General features: G+C 39.5%; 1 protein-coding gene and 1 non-coding gene across 2 annotated transcripts in view; one reads left to right on the top strand and one right to left on the bottom strand.

The window, feature by feature from the left end:
- TDRD12 (tudor domain containing 12) overlaps positions 1-18940 on the top strand; it is a 70906-nt gene that overhangs the window by 23531 nt on the left and 28435 nt on the right. Inside the window, exons 10-14 of the mRNA XM_064489209.1 lie at positions 12804-12898; positions 13463-13539; positions 16832-16912; positions 18266-18326; positions 18681-18788. Of these exons, the coding sequence (XP_064345279.1) occupies positions 12804-12898; positions 13463-13539; positions 16832-16912; positions 18266-18326; positions 18681-18788 (422 nt within the window). The remainder of the gene's footprint in view (positions 1-12803; positions 12899-13462; positions 13540-16831; positions 16913-18265; positions 18327-18680; positions 18789-18940) is intronic.
- LOC116155053 (U6 spliceosomal RNA) lies at positions 2664-2767 on the bottom strand. The gene has a single exon (XR_004139082.1). It is a non-coding gene; the product is annotated as a U6 spliceosomal RNA (small nuclear RNA).

The raw sequence follows: 18940 nt of genomic DNA on the forward strand, positions 1-18940 counted from the left end.
AGCCTGTCATCTTTAGTACACATACTTGTTAGAATTTTAAGTCTTTTTTTTTCCCCAGAGCTTTCTAGATGTGAGGGTGTGTATATAATTTCTGTTTTACAAAAATGAGATCCTACTATACATACCTCTGTGTGATGTTTTTCACGTAATACATGGCTGAACATCTTTCCAGGTCAGAGACTTCCTGGGGCACGTGTGGGGCCCCCACCCGTGTTCTGATGCACCTCCTGTAGGGGTCCCAGATAGGACTTCCCATTATTGATGGGAATGTGTTATTTCCACTTGTATCTCTTCCGTTTCCATTGGAGCAGGAAAAATGCCATGCATTTACGTCGTGTTTAATCACTGCACAGCTTTCTAGTGTTTGGAATCTGTCATCATTATTTTAAGTAGCTCCAAGTTGCTGGGCAGTCATTGTTTCCTACTTTTCTTTATGACAATCAGTGATGGAATGAGCTGTGCGTATCTTTGAAAAGGAAAAGGTTGGTGGTAAACAAAAGAAAACTAATGTGTGAGATGTGACGGGATTATCACGTAAGAAGCAGAATTACTAGATGCTACATATTTGAGCAAAGATATCCTTTTTTCGTTCATTTTGTGAGAAGCTATTTCAACTATATTTTTATAAATTTTTGGTACTTTGAAGTTGCTGTATCAAAGTGTAGTGCTTTTTAAATATTTGGTTAAACAATTGAATACTACAGAAAGGCTGTAATGAAAAATAATTTTCTCTTGTTCAGCCTCTTCTTACCCCAGGCTACTCCCTAGAGGTGAACCTGTTTTCTTAGCTGTTTGTTTTGGCAGTCATCTTTAAATCTTAAAATAATTATGATTATTCACTATTTCTTGGCTTGTCCATTCTAGACCCTGTCCTGACTAGCTCGTGTGCCCCTAGTCCACACACTGTTAGTCATCAGGTACTCAGGAAGCACCTGCTCAGTGTTGGGCACAGTTCTAGGGATTCATCAGAAACAGAATCAAAGCCTCTGTTTTCCTGGAGTTTACTTCTATTTTCTCAATAAAATTTTTATTTTAGAATAGTCACAAACTTCCAGAAAAGTTGGCGAGCATAACAAAAAAAATTTTTTCCTAAACCATTTGCCTGGAATGCCCCATCTCTCCCCACTACTTGAGTGTGTTTTTCCTAGAAACAAGGGTGTTCTCAGAAATGTGCACAATACAGCCGTCAGACTCAAAATTAACATGGATGCATGGGAGCATCTAACCCTCAGACACCGCTCAAATTTTGCCAATTGTCCCACTAATAAAGGAGGGACAGCGGCAGGCAGACGCAGCTCAGCATGTCTCATCGTGCCCCTTCAGTCCCCTCCGCCTGCAGCAGCCGCCAGTCGTCCCTGACCTCGCTGACCTCGACGCTGTTGAACCTTGTGCACCAGTTCTCTTGTAGAACGTGCTCAACTGATTTCCTGTTTTCAGTTTCGTTGATTTTCGCTCTGATTTTTGTTGTTTCCTTTTTTTCTTGCTTACTTTAGATTACTCTAGTTTCCTGAAGTGGGAGCTTATATTATTAATTTTAGATTTTTCTTCTTTTCTGATAAAAACACTTAATGCTATCAGTTGCCCTTTAAGTACTGCTTTTGCAGCATCCCCCAAATTTTGATAAGTTGTATTTTTGTTCTCATTTAGTTAAAAATATTTTAAAATTTCTCTTGAGATTTCTTCTTGACCCATGTATTATTTAGAAGTATGTTGTTTAATCTTCAAATACTTTGGGATTTTCCAGCTGTCTTTTTGTTACTAAGTTGGTTTCATTCCATCGTGGTATGAGAGCCATTGTGTAGTTTCTGTTCTTTCAAGTTTGTTTAGGTGTGTTTTATGGCCCAAAATGTGGTCTGTCTTGGTGTAGGTTCCATTTGAGCTTAAGAAGAAGATATATTCTGCTGTAGGATGAAGTAGTCTGTAGACAGCATGTATGTCCAGTGGATTGGTGATGCTCTTGAATTTGGCTGTATCCTTACTGATTTTCTTCCTGCTGAATCTGTTCATTTTTGATAGAATGGTATTGACGACTCCCAACTATAATAAAGGGCTCATCTATTTCTCCTAGAAATTCTACAACTTCTTGCCTCAGGTATCTTGATGCTCTCTTGTTAAGCACATACATATTAAGGACTATTACGTCTTCATGTAGAATTGCTCCTTTATTGTTATTTAATGCCTCTGTCCTTCATAATTTTCCTTGTTCTGAAGTCTGCTCTGTGTGAAATTAATATAGCTACTTCAACTTTTTTTAAGCTATAAATTTTTTTTCATAGAGATACAGTTGATTTACAATATATAAGTTTTAGGTGTGCAGTGTAGTGATTCACAATTTTTAAAGGTTATAGTCTATTTATAGTTATTGTAAAATATTGGCTATATTCCCTGTGCTGTACAATATAGATAATCTATGTAGCTTGTTTATTTTATACATAGTAGTTTGTACCTGTTAATCTTCCCCCTCCCTCTCCCCACTAGTAACCACTAGTTGGTTCTCTATATCTGCGAGTCTGTTTCTTTTTTGTTATATTCACTAGTTTGTTTTCTTTTTTAGATTCCACATATAAGGGATAGCATACAGTATTTGTCTTCCATTGTCTGACTTATTTCACTAAGTATAATATCCTCCAGGTTCATCCACGGTATTGTAAATGGCAATTTTCACTTTTTTTCAATGCTTCACGAATTTATGTGTCATCCTTGCACAGGGGCCATGCTAATCTCTGTATCGTTCCAGTTTTAGTATATGTGCTGCCAAAGTGAGCACATAAAATTTTATTTTTATGGCCAAATAGTGTTCCATTTGTGTGTGTGTGTGTGTGTGTATACACACACACATATAGATACGTATTTATATATACTCACACACACACACATATATATATATACATGTATATACATCTTCTTTATTCATTCATCTGCTGATGGACACTTACATTGCTTCTGTATCTTGGCTATTGTATATAATGCTGCTATGAATATTGGGATGCACATATCTTTTAGAATTAGTGTTTTTGTTTTCTTTGGGTATATACCCAGGAGTGGAATTGCTGACTCCTGTGGTAGTTCTATTTTTAGTTTTTTGGGGAACCTCCATACTGTTTTCCACAGTGGCTGCACCAATTTACATTCCCACCAACAGTGTATGAGGGTTCCCTTTTCTCCACATCCTCGCCATTTGCTATTTGTGGTCTTTTTGATGATAGCCGTTCTGATGGGTGTGAAGTGATACTTCAGTGTGGTTTTGATTTGCATTTCTCTGATGATTAGCAATGTTGCTAATCTTTTCATGTGCCTGCTGGCCATCTAGATGTCTCTTTTTGAGAAGTCTATCCTGGTCCTATGCCCATTGTTTAATTGGCTTGTTTGTTTTTTTTAATGTTGAGTTTATATTGTTTTAATCCCTTACTAGTCATGTCATTTGCAAATACTTTCTCTCATTCAGTAGTTCCTCTTTGTTCTGTTGGTGGTTACCTTTGCTGTGCAAAAACTTTTTAAGTTTAATTAGGTCCCATTTGCTTATTTTTTGCTTTCGTTCCCTTTGCGTTAGGAGACAGATCCAAAAAATATTGCCACGATTTATGTCAAAGAGTGAGCCATGTTTCCTTTAGGAATTTTATGATTTCTGGTCTTACATTTAGGACTTTAATCCATTTACAGTTTATTTTTGTACATGATGTTAGAGAATGTTCTAATTTCAGTCTTTTATAGGTAGCTGTCCAGGTTCCCCAGCACCACGTATTGAAGAAACTATCTTTTCTCCGTTGTATATTTTGCCTCCTTTGTGATAGATTAATTGACCCTATGTGTGGGGGTTTCTTTCTAGGCGCTCTGTCCTGTTCCCTTGATCTATGTGTCTGTTTCTGTGCCAGTGCCACACTGTTTTGATTACTGTAGCTTTGTAGTACAGTCAGGTCAGGGAGGGTGATACTTTCAGCCCTGTTCTTTCCCAAGATTGTCTTGGCTATTCAGGGTGTTTTGTGTTTCCATACAAATTTTATACTTTAGCTTTCTTTGATTAGCGTTAGTAGCATAGTGTATCTTTTCTCCATTCACTTAATCTGTATGTGTCTTTAAAGTAGATTTCTTATAGTTGAGTTTTCTTTTTTGATCCCCTCTGACAATCTCAGTCTTTTAGTTGATTTATTTAGACCATTACTAGTTAAAGTGATTGTTGATTTAGTTGGATTAATATCTGCCATACTGGTTATTGTTTTCTATTCATTGCCCTTGTTTTTTGTTCCTATTTTGTCTTCTGACTTTTTGCCATTTGTAGCTTTAATTAAGCATTTTTTATGATTCCATTTTCTTTCTTAGCATATTAGCTATACTTCTTTTTTCACTGTTTTAAATGGTTGCCTTAAATTTTGCAATATACATTTACAACCACGCCAAGTCCACTTTCAAATAACACTGTACCACTTCACAGGTAGTGCTAATCTCTTATAATAATGACGTGTTCATAATTCCTCCCTCCTGTCCCTTGTATCACTGTTGTCATTTGTTTGACTTATGTGCAAGCATGCATGAGTATAAGTAAATACATTGTCACTGTTATTTTGAACAAACTGTTGTCTGTTACATCTATTTAAAAAAAGAAAAAGTTTTAAAGTTTTAATTTACCTTCAGTTATTCCTTCTCTAATGGGCACATCCTCAGGCTTAAGATTCTTTCCACAGATGAGTCCAGTCTGCTAATAAGCCCATCAAAGGCATTCTTCATTTCCATTAGTATTTTTGGTCTCTAGTATTTTTTTCTTGATTCTTTCTTAGAATTTCCATGTCTTGCTTATTTTACCCATCTGTTCTTGCATATTGTCTGCTTTTTTTAATAGAGCCCTTAGCATATTAATCATAGTTATATTAAATTTCTGGTGTGGTAATTCCAACATCCCTGCCATATATCACTCTGGTTCTTTTTTTTTTTAAACATTTTTTATTGGTTTATAATCATTTTACAATGTTGTGACAAATTCCAGTGTAGAGCACAATTTTTCAGTTATACATGAACATATATATATTCATTGTCACATTTTTTTCTCTGTGAGCTACCATAAGATCTTTTGTATATTTTCCTGTGCTTTACAGTATAATCTTGTTAATCTCTTCTACAATTTTGAAATCCTGTCTATCCCTTCCCACCCTCCGCCCCCTTGGCAACCACAAGTTTGTATTCTATGTCTATGAGTCTGTTTCTGTTTTGTATTTATGCTTTGTTTTTTTGTTTTTGTTTTTTAGATTCCACATATGAGTGACCTCATATGGTATTTTTCTTTCTCTTTCTGGCTTACTTCACTTAGAATAACATTCTCCAGGAGCATCCATGTTGCTGCAAATGGCGTTACGTTGTCAGTTTTTATGGCTGAATAGTATTCCATTGTATAAATATACCACATCTTCTTTATCCAGTCACCTGTTGATGGACATTTAGGCTGTTTCCATGTTTTGGCTATTGTAAATAGTGCTGCTATGAACATTGGGGTGCAGGTGTCATCCTGAAGTAGGGTTCCTTCTGGATATAAGCCCAGGAGCGGGATTCCTGGGTTATACAGTAAGTCTGACTCTGGTTCTGATTCTTGCCCTGTCTCTTCAGACTATCCTGTTTTGTTTTTTTTGTTTTTTTTTTTGTTTTTTGCTTTTCAGTCTGCCTTTTTTTCTTTAAAGCCAGACATGATACACTGGGTGAAAGGAACTCCAGTAGATAGGCCTTAGTGACATGGTGGTAAGGTGTAGAGGGTGGGGAAGCTCCCTGTGGTGCTCTGATTAGTTCTCTGTCTTCGCAAGCCTGCGCCCTGGGCTGGGACCTCTAGTCCTCCACCTCTACTGCCTTAGGAAGAACAGGATGGCTGAAGGAGGTAGGTAGATTTGGGTATTTCCCTTACCCCAAGGTGGTTATTTTCTGATGAAACCCCAATAGTAAGTTTAGGCTCTGGTTAGTTTCTCCTGAGGGCGAGCCTTGTAAAGAACAGAATGCTCTGGCACATTTCAAAGTGGTTAACTTTCCCTTCCCCTAACCGGAAGCCCCAAGGGGATCTTTATGCTCTTTATTGTGAGAACCTGGTAGAATTGCAGTAGATAAAATTCACTCAAAGTATACAGGGCCCCTGAAATTGTTAACTTACTTTTCCACACTGAGCCTCCAGCAGTCAGTCAATTATAGTTGAGATTTTCCTGCTCCACTGCTGGTTCCCATGGAGACTCCTGCTCACATCAGTTGTGATTCACCGTCTTCCCCCACCGTCTGTCTCTCTAAATGTAGGGGAAGTGGTTTGCTGTGACCTCATTATTATGTCAGATCTAAGAAGAGGTGGTAATTTTCAGTTTGATTAGCTTTCTCCTTGGTGTTAGGATGAAGTGGTGACTTCCAGCCTCCTTACCTGCTGGAATAGACACTGGAAGTTAAATTGAGTTTTAATATGTAAAATTGGTAAATATAAGACTATATAGCATTTATTTCTTCTTGGTGATTCTAATCGCTTTTCTTTTTTCTACCTATGTTGTCTATTTTTATTGGCTCCTTAAGTTGTTCCAGATTCTCAATTTGGTATCTTGTATCTGTATGACTTGAACCTTTTAAAATGTATTGAGACTTGTATTATGACCCAGAACATGGTCCCTTGGAAAAGGTTCTGTGTGTACTTGAGAAGACTGTGTATTGTGCTGTTGTTGCATAGAATGTTCTGTAAATGTCAGTTAGGTCATGTTGCTAGTGTGGTGCAGCTCTTCGCTTTGTTGATTTCTTTTTTTTTTTTTTTGGTAATTAGTCTATCAACTACTAAAAGACAGGTGTTGAGATTTCCCACTGTACAATTGTTTTATTTCAGTTCTATCAGTTTTTACTCCGTATATTTTGAAGCTGTTACGTAGGTACACAGAAGTTTAGAATTTTTTGTACTCTTGATGAATTGATCTGTGTCATTATTAAATGACCCTTTTATCTCAGTTAATATTCTTTGATCTGAAGTCTTCTTTGTCTGATATTAATGTAGCCACCCCAGATTTCTTGATTAATGTTAGCATTGTGTGTATTTTTCTGTCCTTTTACTTTTTTTTAAAGGCATTTCTAAAAAATTTCTTTCTCTTTTTTTTTAATGGAGGTACTAGGGATTGAACCCAGCATGTCCTTCATGCACTCTGAATGATACCCACCACTGAGTGATATCCTCCCCCTCCATCCTTTTACTTTTAACCTTTTTGTCTCTTTATAGTTCAGGGAGGTTTCTTGTGGGCAGCATATAAGCTGGGTCTTGCGTTTTTTATCCAACCTGTTAATCTCTGTAATTTATATTTAATGTAATATATTGATGTGGTTGGGTTTAAAAGTACCATTTTACTATTAGTTTTCTATTTGTCCCATCTGTTCTTTGTTCCCTTTGCTGATTTTTCTGACTTCTTTTAGATTAAGTACCTTTTGCACTTCTATTTTACATCATTTGTTGGCTTATAAGCAAAACCTTTTTATGTTGTACTTTTAGTGGTTGCCTTAGGGTTTGTAGTATATATGTTAACCCAATACATTCTGCCTTTGAGTGCTCTCGGGGCACTTCCTGGGGAGTATGAGAGCTTTACGCTGTGTACCTCCATCTCCTCTCTCCCTGCCCACCTTTGTTCTGTTGTTGCCACGTGTTTTAATTCTGCGTGTAATAAATCCCACAATACATTACCAGTTTTGATGAGTCAGTTCTCCCTCTCTTTCCCCCTCTCCCTCCCCAGTCCCTTTTTGAAACAACAGAGAAGTTTAATTCCCCAGTGTGTCCTACAAGCACAGGAAGGTCTTTGGGGTCCGGCTCTTTCTGTCTTGTTGACCCTGCTTCCTTCGGGTTTTGCTGCTACACTCGTGTCCACGATGATCTATCACTTTGTCTCCAGTCCAGCCAGTTGGAAGGAAGAGGAAAGGGAGACAAGACCCAGCGGTTACACACAGTGCTTCTGCTCTCATTTCTTCGACCAGAGCTTTCTCATGTGGCCATGTCAGTGGGGAGGAAGGTCGGTCGGGGAGACATCCTTCTTTTGGACTGCTGCGTACCCAGCTAAAAATCAGGGCTTTTATTATCTTAGAGTAGGAGTCAGTACATTGCAACCTAAGGGCTAAATCTGGCCTGTCACCTGTTTCTGTACAATCCATAGGCTAAAAATGGTTTGTCCATTTCTCAATGGTCTAAATCTAAAGAATGAGAATAGTTTGTGACATTTGAAAATTACATGGAGTTTCAGATTTCAGTGTCCACAAATAAAGTCTTCCTGAGCACACCCGTGCCGGTTCATCTATGTGCTGTCTGTGGCTGTGCTCGTGCTGCAGTGGCACAGTTGAGTAGTTTAGCAGAGAGCATCCTGCCCACGAAGCCTGCAGTGAGTGCCTCCTTTCTGACCCTTTATGGAAGTAGTGTGCTGGCCCCTTCAGTAGAGGGTGGACTGAGTGACCCTGGGAACTGTCACGGCTCGCTCTCCTTGCTGCTCTGTCCTCTCTTGTACTCAGGCCACCTTGGCCTTTTCGGACTGTCATGTCTGAGTCCTTGATTCAGGAAGACTGCCAGGCTCCATCTGGGCCCCCCCGTCCCTGCATCCTGGAAGCTCTGTCTACACAGTAAGCCCGGACAATCATAGTACTCATCTCATTTTCCCCCCTCTTAGAGACCACTGTCCTGCACTGTGTGATACCTAGGATCTGAAAAGCACTGTTTTATATGTTTCGTCTGGTTTCATACTTGTTTCAATTTGAAAGGGTTTAAGTTCAGTCCCTGTGACTTTGTCTTGGCTGGAAGCAGCAGTGTCTGTGCTACCGTATCTCTAAAATTGTCCCTTTTTCTCAGTACATCTTTCTTCTGTCAGGTGCAGACAGCTGGTTTATAACCTGCACGATCTGACCTGTCTGGTCAGTGCAGGAAGCAGCAGTCGGCAGTGTGCAGACACTTCCTCCAGCAGGCAAAGTCTTCTGGAGCTCAGACCAGTCCCATCCCAGCCTTCCCCCAGCCCTTCCTCCTAAGTGCTTCTCCTTTGAAGTAATGTTGACTTGCACTGCATGTGCTAATTGTTCTCCCTCTAGAGTGGGACGTGCACAGTTCAGCCCCCGTTGGAGTTTTTGCTCCATTTGTTTAAATGCCACCTTTGCCTTTGCGGTGTTAAGAACATAAACATTTTTCCCTACCCTTATTTCATTTATTTCTTCAAATGTTATGGGTGACTTGGGTACTCAGATTTTTTCCGAATCTCTCTGGTACATGATGTTGTTCTGTCTCCCTCTTAGCGCTTGTTCCCATGTAACTCTTCACTGCTCTCTGGGGTTGCAGCCTGTGCGCCCAGTCCCGTGCCATCATCTTTCTTGGTTTACTTGTTCAGCTAGAGCACAGCTTCAGTTTACTTCTTAAGGAGAAGGTGTGTTGGTTTGTGTATGCCTGAGATGCCTCTCGAGTGTTCTGCCCTCTTATGTTCTCGGTGCGTTAGCAGAGATTGACTTCTGGATTGAAAATCATTTTCCTGATTGCTTATGATGTTTCGCCTGTTTTCATGTGCTTATTAGCAGTTTGTGTTTTTTCTTTTGTAAAATTCCTACTAGTCTATATTTTGCCATTTTTTTAAATTGTTTTTTGTTATTAGAAGTTTTGAGAGTTTTTAAAAATATGTTCTGGATACAAGCCATTTGTCAGGTGTATGTATCATGAGTAAATTTTCTCCCAGTCTGTGGCTTGCCTTTCATTTTCTTACTGGTATATTTGTAAGGGCAAAAGTTTCTAAGTTTGATTAAATTCGATTCATCAGCTTTTTTCTGTTACGATTTTGTGTCCAGTCTAGGAAATCTTTGTTATCCTTGTGTTTTGTACATTTGGTTTTTACATTTAGTTTTCCATGATCCATTGAAGTTAACGATGTGAGGTAATATCCAGCTTTGTCATTTTTTTCCGTGTGAGTGTACTGTTGTTCCCACTGTGTTATTTTGCATTTGTGGTGATCCATCTCTTGGGTAGATTTCCTGGGAGAAGGATTTCTGGGTCAAATGATGATGTTGAAATATGTTGCCAGGTACCTGTCCATAGGAGCCATATCATCCTGGTGTCCCACCAGGAATCTAAGACACTGTGCCTGTTTGCCCACAGCCTCACCAACAGAGAGTGTTTCAAGTTTTTGGATTTTCTTGTTTGCAAGTGAGAAATAGTATCTGAGGGTAGTTTCCATTTCTCTTACTCTTAAGTGCCACCTATGATTTTGTTTTTTAGCAAATAAGGTACGTTTATTGTGATTATGTATTTGGACTTATTTTTATCATCTCATTTTGTCTTTCAGTTCACCGTGATTTTTCTTGGGCCCTTTTTCCCTGTCCTCTTGAATTGAGCATTTTTTCCTTGTTCTCCTTGATGCTTTTATATATCACATTTCATTCCTCTTAGTCTTAATTTTTTTTATATGCTTAGACTTTCTAACAAAGTTTCAAGGTAATCAATATTTATCCTTCTTACGTCAGGAACCTTACCTTTTCTTTTCTAAACCTTCCCTTCCATTTCTATTCTCACTGTTGTCTAGAATTTTAGTTTTAACTTGTTGTACATAAATATTTTGCATTCAGTTCTTAAGTTTTTTGGAACTGAGCTACTTGGTTTGAATTCCAGATCTGCTCTTTATTAGCCGAATAAACATTAGTAAGTTATTTGACTTCTCTGTGCTTCATTTTCCTCTTCTGAAAAAGGAAGAAATAATTATACCACACAGGAACCATAGAGGAGTCAATAAAGTAATTCTGGTACCTGTCACATAGAATTCAATTAGTTAATTCATGCAAAGCATTTGGAAGAGTTCTTGATACATAATAAGCACTAAGAAAGTGTTGGTTAATTAGGATTATTATTGCACTGCTGGTTTATTTTTCTTCTTAAGTACATATTTTAGTAGTTCTTTCACTGTGGGGCAAGGGGTAGTGTATGTTAAAATATGGTGCTATTTAAAATAGATACAGTATTCTAGGTTCTTAGTTGTTTTCCTTCAACATTGAAGATGGTACTTCATTTTCTTCTTGTCGGTCAATCTGTTGGTTATTCTTTTGTTAAGTAATTGATGTGTTCTGTTGATATGACTTTTTAGATGTTCTCTTTATTCTTGATATTCTGCCATTTCCTTACAGTGTGTCTAAGAGTGAGTGGTTCAAAATTTATTCTGTTAACACTTGGGAGTTTTTCAATTACAGAATTCAGGTCTAACTTGAGTTTCTGAAAAGTATTAGATGTTAATGCTTTCAGAGATTTTTTTTTTCTCCCTCCTCCCGAATCTATTAGACATAGCTAAGTCATTTCGTTACTTATCACCCATTTTTTTTAGCTGCTTTTTTGCATTTTCTTTTTATTTCTCTAAGTTGATTTCTGAGAGGTTTTCTTTACTTTAACTCGTTACACTGCCATTTTCCTCTTTGCTTCTAGCCCAATACTACCTCATCTTTTGAGTTTTCAATTTGATGGTGGCTGTTTCTTACTGCTTAGTGTTCTCGTTGGTTCTTTTTATTTATGTCTGCCTTTCTTTTCATATTTACCTGTTTTGTTTCATGAATACTATTCCTTCTTTATCTCTTGGGTATTTTAAATGGTTTTATTTTAGGCTTCTTTTCAGACTCCTGTTTTTATCTCCATATCCACAAATGTGAATCTCCGCCCCTTCACAAACCTTTGTGGGTTTTTTTTTTTTTTTAAATAAAAACATTTACAACTGCGCTGAACTACTTGAGATACTGTTTGAAAGCTCGTGTTGTATGGACATTTTCCGTTGGTGAATTTCATCTACTGCCTGCACTCCTGGCTCCAGATGAGGGTTTGTATTTTTGGCTGTAAGGTCCTCCCCTGAAGAGATGACATAATTCCAGACCCCAGGTCACACAGGTGCAAATTACTTAGGCTCCAAACTACTGTAAAGAAGGATTAGACCAGTTTACAATATCATCATACATTTGCAGCTTCAGCTATTTATTTCAGTGATTTAATAGGTGAAAAGTATTCCCCGTCATTTCAATTTGTGTTTCTTTAATTGAGACTTACAGGGAGCACCTTTCCAGGATTGCCTATGTTGTTCCCTAATAAATGATAGCTGGACTGAGCTTTTTTTGTTGTTCTTTTCTTTGAGGTCATACCTCAATTTTTATCCAAGTGTAACTACCCAGCTTGATTATCCATGTTATTCACTAAAAAAACTTGTCACTTTTCAAAAGTCAGATTTAAGCCTGTAGGATGGTCATGTCTGGCAGTTGATGCTGGCTTTGTCTGGAACTTCAGGTGGGGCTGTCATCTGAAACACCTGTGCCTTTCCCTGTGGTTGCCTGGGCTTCCTCACAGCGTGCTGGCTGGGTTTCAGGAGTGAGCATCAAAGAGAGCAGGTCATAAATATATGATGTTTTTGCAGTCTAGCTTTAGAAGTCACAGAGCACCACTTCTTTGTTTATAACTCCATCCAGGTTTCTGAGAACGGAATATGAGCCGATCTCTCAGTGGGAGACGTGTGAAAGTCACATTGTAAGAAGAGCGTGGGTGTTGAAAAGTAGAGTCTGCCAAACTGGGAATTATGTTTAATTCTTACTAAGCCAGTAAAGGAATTTTTTTCAACTTTTTTAAATAATGAGGGTTGAAATAAGATTTTAAAATTTAATCACCTCAAGTAAAGTTTAATACAAAGCCCTATTCCCTAATTTTATGTATTAAGATTTTATGGTGAATTGGGAGTTTGAGATTAAAAAAAATTTTTATGGTAGTACTTTTTTCATATAATCCTCTTTGTCCTATTTTCTAGTTAATAATGTTTTCTAAGATAGTTTTTATTACTTTTTTTATTTTGCAGGTAAAACTATAAAATGTAATGCGGATTCACTGAGTTCACCTAAAAAAACACCTGAAAAGAACCAGCAGTGCATCTCTTTAAAAGATGTAAATAAGGTTGTATTTGTAAATGTTCATTAAATATAAAGTTCATATAATGTTCATTTTAGAATATTCTCCTTTAAAATCTACTAGGAACCATATGGCTACGATGATTTCATTCACGAAAATATAAGTTTGCACGTTAAATCGCTTTCAGAATAACAGAGTAACTCCAGCTCCCCTCTTGTCAAGACTTTGTTCTTGGCCTGCTGGCCTCTCCACACAATTGGGTATATATTCGCATTTTAACAAGGGTGTAAAAATCGGAGATTATGGGACACTCTGATAGTTCAAGTTTTAACCTGTTCCTCCAGTCCCTTCGACAAGACAGGTAAAAGTAATTGGAGGACGTTTTAAATACTGGTTATCTGAAATGCCGGCTGCCTGTTATTTGGACAGACACAACCCAGTGGTTACAGCAGTGGCATGATCACCCAGTTCTTTGTCTCTCTGTATCCGTGTTGCCGGAACATTATCTGGGATGGTTGTCTGTGAGACTAACTCTAATGGAATTTCGATTCCTCAAGAATATGTATCTTGTTAGAATGCATATGCTTTCTGCAATTTTTTTTTTTACAGTATGTGAAATCTTCAGTGTACTGGCCGTCAAAAAGAGGCATAACCATATATGCTGATCCAGATACACCAGCAGCAAGGTATGATGTGAAAAGTCAGCGTAATACATTGTCTTACAGCGTGTTCTGTAAGATTGATGACAGGAAAATATTCAGTTTCAAAAAAAGAGTGGCCCTGGGAGTTTTGATTTAACGTATATTAATTTAAAAGAAAAATATTGTGACAACTGGCTAAGTAGCACATGTTGACCAAAAGCTGGTAGTGGTTCTAGAGTCTTCCGGTGATGTTGTCGGACAAAGCTGTTTCTGTAAGGTCCCATGAAGTTGTCTTGATGTAAAGAACAGGTAAATGTGGGTCAGCTGGCAGTACAAGTTAGTAAAAAGCAGAGAATCATTTGTTACATGCTTGAAGATGAGCATCAAAGACTTTGACTGTAACCCTGTCCTCATCAAGACATGTCAGTGATATTAACGAAACCACAGAAAGGGTGTACTATTTCATACTTCACGTGCAGTGTAAGACCTTAAAATTAGGATGCTTCTGTTTTTCCCCTCCAGGACCTTATGCTAGTGTTGTCATACATTTTATTTATACATTTGTTATAAATGCGGGACTCTATTATCATTTGTATTTAAACAGTTGGCTTTCTTTTAGAGGGACTTAAATAAATAACAGGAAAAGATACCTTATATTTTTACCTATGTAGTTATTACCATCAATGCTTTCACTTTCTGTGTAGATCCATATTTCCATCTGGTATCATTTGCCTTCTACCTGCAGGACTTCATTTACTGTTTCTTGTATGTGGGTCTGCTGGTGATTCTTTCAGCTTTTGTATGTCTGAAAAATTATTTTAGCTTCATTTAAAAAAAAAAACAACTTTGCCAGGTATGGAATTCTAGGTTGAAAGTTCTTTTTCCCTTGTGTTTTAAAGATGTCAGTCCACCGTTGCCTGCTCATGTTGCTCCCAGTGCCACATCTGTCATTGTCTTTTTGCTTTGTTCCTCTGTTTGCAACATGGCTTTTTCCTCTGCTTTCAGGAATTTCTCTTTATTGCTGGTTTGAGCAACATAAATATCATATGCCTTGCTGTAGGTTCTCTCATGTTTCTTATGCTTGGGGTTCTTTGGAGTTCTTCATTTGTAGGTTTCTGTCTTTCATCACATTTGGTACGTGACATTTAGCTGTCTTTCTGCAAATATTTTTTCTGCATCCCTCTCTTTCTCCTTTCCTTTTGAGACTCCGATGAGACAAATGTCCCTGAGGTTCTGTTCACTTTTTCACCTCTTTTTTTCTTGCTATTCTGCAGATTAATAATTCTAATTTATCTTTAATCTGTCTCTTCTGTCATCTCTGTTCTGCTGTTGAGCCCATCTAGTGAATTTCTTATTTATTTTTCAGTTCTGAAATTTTCATGTGTTTTTTTAATATTCCTTTGTTGAGAGCTTTCATTGCTCCATTCAGCAGTGCTCACCTTCCCTTGTCTTACGGAGCATGGTTATAATGCCTACTTCACGGTGTTGGATAATCCCCACTTCACAGCCATCTCGGGGTTGGCACCTGTCCATTGCCTTTTCCCTCTACAGTCCATCTAGTTTTTCTGGTTCTTTGTATGAACAAGTACTTCTGGATTGTATTCTGAATGTTTTGAATATTATGGTGTGCGACTCTTGTTTCTGTTAGAATCCTCTGGAGAGCGCTGCTTCTGTTGTTTTTGCTGTTAGTTTTAGCAGGAGGTCATCACCCCCTGAAGGTTCAGACCTCAAGTTCGGTCTCCCCTGCTGTGGGTGGTGATTGCAGTGCCGTTTCCCCATCTTCGGTACGCTGCTTCAGGTCTGTCCTGCACGTGCTCGACTTGGGTTGAGCCCCAGGGGGTTTAGGGGTTTATGTTGGGTCATAAACAGAAATAGAGGGTCCCCCTCCCCTCCAGCTGTTTTTTTCCCCCCTTGATATTCCCCACATTCACCATTTTCTAGATGCTCCCTCTCCTTGTTCCTCTGATCAGATAGATGGTTTCTTGTGGAGAAGCTGCCATGCAGTTCTGTGTGATTGGGGCTGCTTGTGGAGCAAAACAGCCAGAGAAATCAGAGAAGAAGATGGACATTTTTCTCATACAGTCCCCATTACCTGCTTCCCCTAGAGGGAGGGAGAGGTTTTCTCTCGAGTTCAGAGCTGGTCTTGGGGGGCAGGGCCAGGAGACAGAAAGAGGAAAGTAGAATTTCTTACACCCTGGTCTAAGGCTTCTCTTCCTGGTTCTCTGGCTTGAAATACAGTCAGCTCTCCCTGTCCGCTGGCTACGCATCCACACTGACACAGATCCCTCGGGTACAGAGGGCCGACTGTACTGCACCATCTTACAAAGTGTTACGGAGTCCAAACTTACTCTCTCGCCGTACAGCAGGCCAGTAAATCGGGAGACGAGGTGTTGGGGCAAGGAATAATGACTTTACTCGGAAAGCCAGTGGACTGAGAGGATGGCCAACTGCTGTCTTGGAGAACCATCCTACTCAAGTCAGAATTCAGGTTCCTTTTATACTAAAAAGGGGGTGGGGGGTGTGCTTGGTTGTTGCAGACTTCTTGGTGTAGGAATTCTTTGTTCTTGGAGTTCTTTGTTCTTGCAGCTGTCCACGAGGGTCAGATTGTGGTGTCCCTGTAAACCTCTAAGAAAACAAATGTTATTTTCCATTCTGCAACTTGTTATCTTTATATAAGCGCAAAAGTGTTAACATCCTTAATGGTCAGAGCCTTGAGAATAGGCTCTCCTGTATATTTCAGGCTAAAGGCAATGTTCTTTTTACAAAAGGTGCAGAGCTAGCAAGACTAAGCCTAGAAAACAGGGCACAGGGTTAAAGCCAAAGGAACAGATCTAATACGGAGTCAGAGCTGTTCTTTTGTGTTACCAAAGGACTGGAGCATCCTCGGATTTTGGTACCCGAGGGGCTCCTGGAACCAATCCCCTGCAGATACTGAGGGCGGCGACTGTGGGGTTTTGAAGTCTACATTCGCTACACAGATTTGCGACTCGGGCCACCCTCAGGTGAACACCGAGGAATAGAAGACAGTGGCAGCCAGGAAACGCTCCACGGTTCTGGTCTTTCGTGCTTTGACTTCTCTCCCTGTAGTTTTGTTCCTCGTCCTGCGTTGCTCGTAGAGGGAGGCTGTAGTGGGCTTGTTTCCTCTTGGCAGCACCAGGACCTGCAGAACGGTTTTCGTACTCGGGCTCCGCTTCACTTCTCGCAAAATGTGCTTCAGTTAATCAACTTGTTCCTCAGTGGTACTTCTTAAATTTTCTCCCAGAAAGTAAACATATTTTCAGGATTGGGGTGAATGGGCTCTAAAGGCTTTAATAAGTGGTTTTTGATTTCTTTCTAGTGCTTCCTATCAGAAGCCACCTGCAAAGCCGCTGAGGCTGGCTGAGAAGAGGGAGCACAATGAGAAGAATGGCTGTGTGAAGTATGGGGTTTTTCTTGGCCTAAATGTTCTATTGAAATAATTGTAATAAAATTATAAGCAGGAAGAATTTATGTATGACTTTATTATTAATTTCAAACCTGCATTCCCATAAAGTAAGTAAATATATTCATACACAGTGTCTTCTGTAGGCTTTGAAGCTTCTTCTTTTCCATTCACTGATTTTCCTGTTTGAAGCTTTGTTCCGCTGTAAACAGTCATCCTCCCCCTCCCGCTTCTCTTGGTAGCCTGAGCAGTTTTATGAAACAAATTAGATACAGTTGATCTTTTGAGGCTGTTGGTTTTATATGGGCTGGTGCTAGCTTGCTTCCCAGTTTCCGATGTTAAATAGGTCTGCCTCCTGCTGGAGAAACTATTTAATTATTTGCAGTGTGGAAGTGGGGGGGTTTGGTTTGGTTTTGTCCTGCCAGATTCACAAAGTATTCACTTACAGGTTATTAATAATAGGATGATAACTTCAATTTATACTTGTTTAATACACAAAATATTTTCATACCAGTTTTTATGATTTCTTTCCCTTCCAACCTAAAAACACTCTTACATTCCGAGTAACTACGGCTGCTCAGAAGCCACAGAGTGACAGTGTGTTTAAGACAGTTCATAAGTGGTTTAGGCCTGCTGTATCCACCAGCTGGCCTGGGATGACTGGGGAGGTGGTATTAACCTTGCAGCCACTCTGTGGCCCTGTGCCATCCTCTCCCCGAGCAGGAGCTCCTCACCATATCCAGGGCTGAGGGCTCTGAATGCTGCCATGGAGCCTATGGGTCTGGGAGTGGCTGTTAATGCACCAGAGTTGACATCCTCCTCCCTGGGCATCTGTCCCCCTAGTACCTGAAAGTTGTGGTACTACAAGAGGTTATTTTCCTAGGAGTAAAAGACCTTGCATTATCCATGCAGCTCATTTCTTTCAGCTAAATACCCTTGACTTAGAACTCCCTGATTAAGCGACATCAGTTGCTGTATCATTCTGTGGGTTCCAGGAAACCTGGAAGGTGTTCAGAATTAAACAGCAGAAAAGGAAGGAGACAATGGGTTTGTTTGAAGAAACGTGAGATGACCTCGTGATCATGCAGCCTTTCTCCTTGTCCAGAGAAGGTGGTCCTGGGATTGGTGATGCTCTGTCCACAGCTTGGGCTCAGAGGGGGAAGGGGCAGCACGGGACTGGCAAGACCACCACGGTCCTTGTGCTGCAATAGACAAGGCCAAACAGATCGAGCAGTAATGTCGCAGCCATGTCTTGGGATAGATAGTTCATTTTGCCTCTGTCAAGGAAGAACTAAAATGAACCGTTTTTTTTTTTTCAAAAGTCAAATTACCCTTTTAACTATTTTACAGATTATTGCAGTTTCTAAATCCTGATCCTTTGAGAGCTGATGGAATCTCTGATCTGCAGCAGGTATTGTAGCTCCCCCTCCCCCCAAAAAAGAGAGAAAACTGTTTACTCTTTAAACTCCTCATCTTCCTCCCACTAGATGAGAAATTTCTTACGTGGAGGACTTTTCCTGATGCCATCCTTCTGGAAATTATCTAGTGAATTAATGGCTTTAGAGACGTGGCCCTTCTTCTGTTTGGGTGATGGATGCTCTTGCTTTCATTTTGGTAGCTTTGGTGGTTTCTTTGATAATCATATAAACCTAGGTTTTTACATTGGAATCAAGCTCTTGTATCTTCTTGTATCAAACCTCCATATCGCTCTTGGTGTGCTGTGCTAACACCGCAGGGCAGAGGTGTCTAACGCCTGCGATCTTAGTTGCAGAAGCTGAAGTCGGGCTCCCGGCAGCCCTTGGTGGTGCTGCGGAACAAGATCCAGCCCTGCTTATCCATTGACACGGCGCCACTCTCTGCAGACCTGAGAAAGGTGAAGGTGCTCAGACCAGACTCGTGGAGGAGTGCTGACCTGTCTTAACGTAGAAAGATTTTAATAAACGGTTCCGAGGTTACATTTGTATAATTTCTTTGCTTTTGGAGTTCTCTTTTAAGCTTGTGTTAATTCCTCATTTATTCGTAAGT

This window comes from Camelus dromedarius, chromosome 9, assembly GCF_036321535.1.
Source record: "Camelus dromedarius isolate mCamDro1 chromosome 9, mCamDro1.pat, whole genome shotgun sequence".
Classification (NCBI taxonomy): domain Eukaryota; kingdom Metazoa; phylum Chordata; class Mammalia; order Artiodactyla; family Camelidae; genus Camelus; species Camelus dromedarius.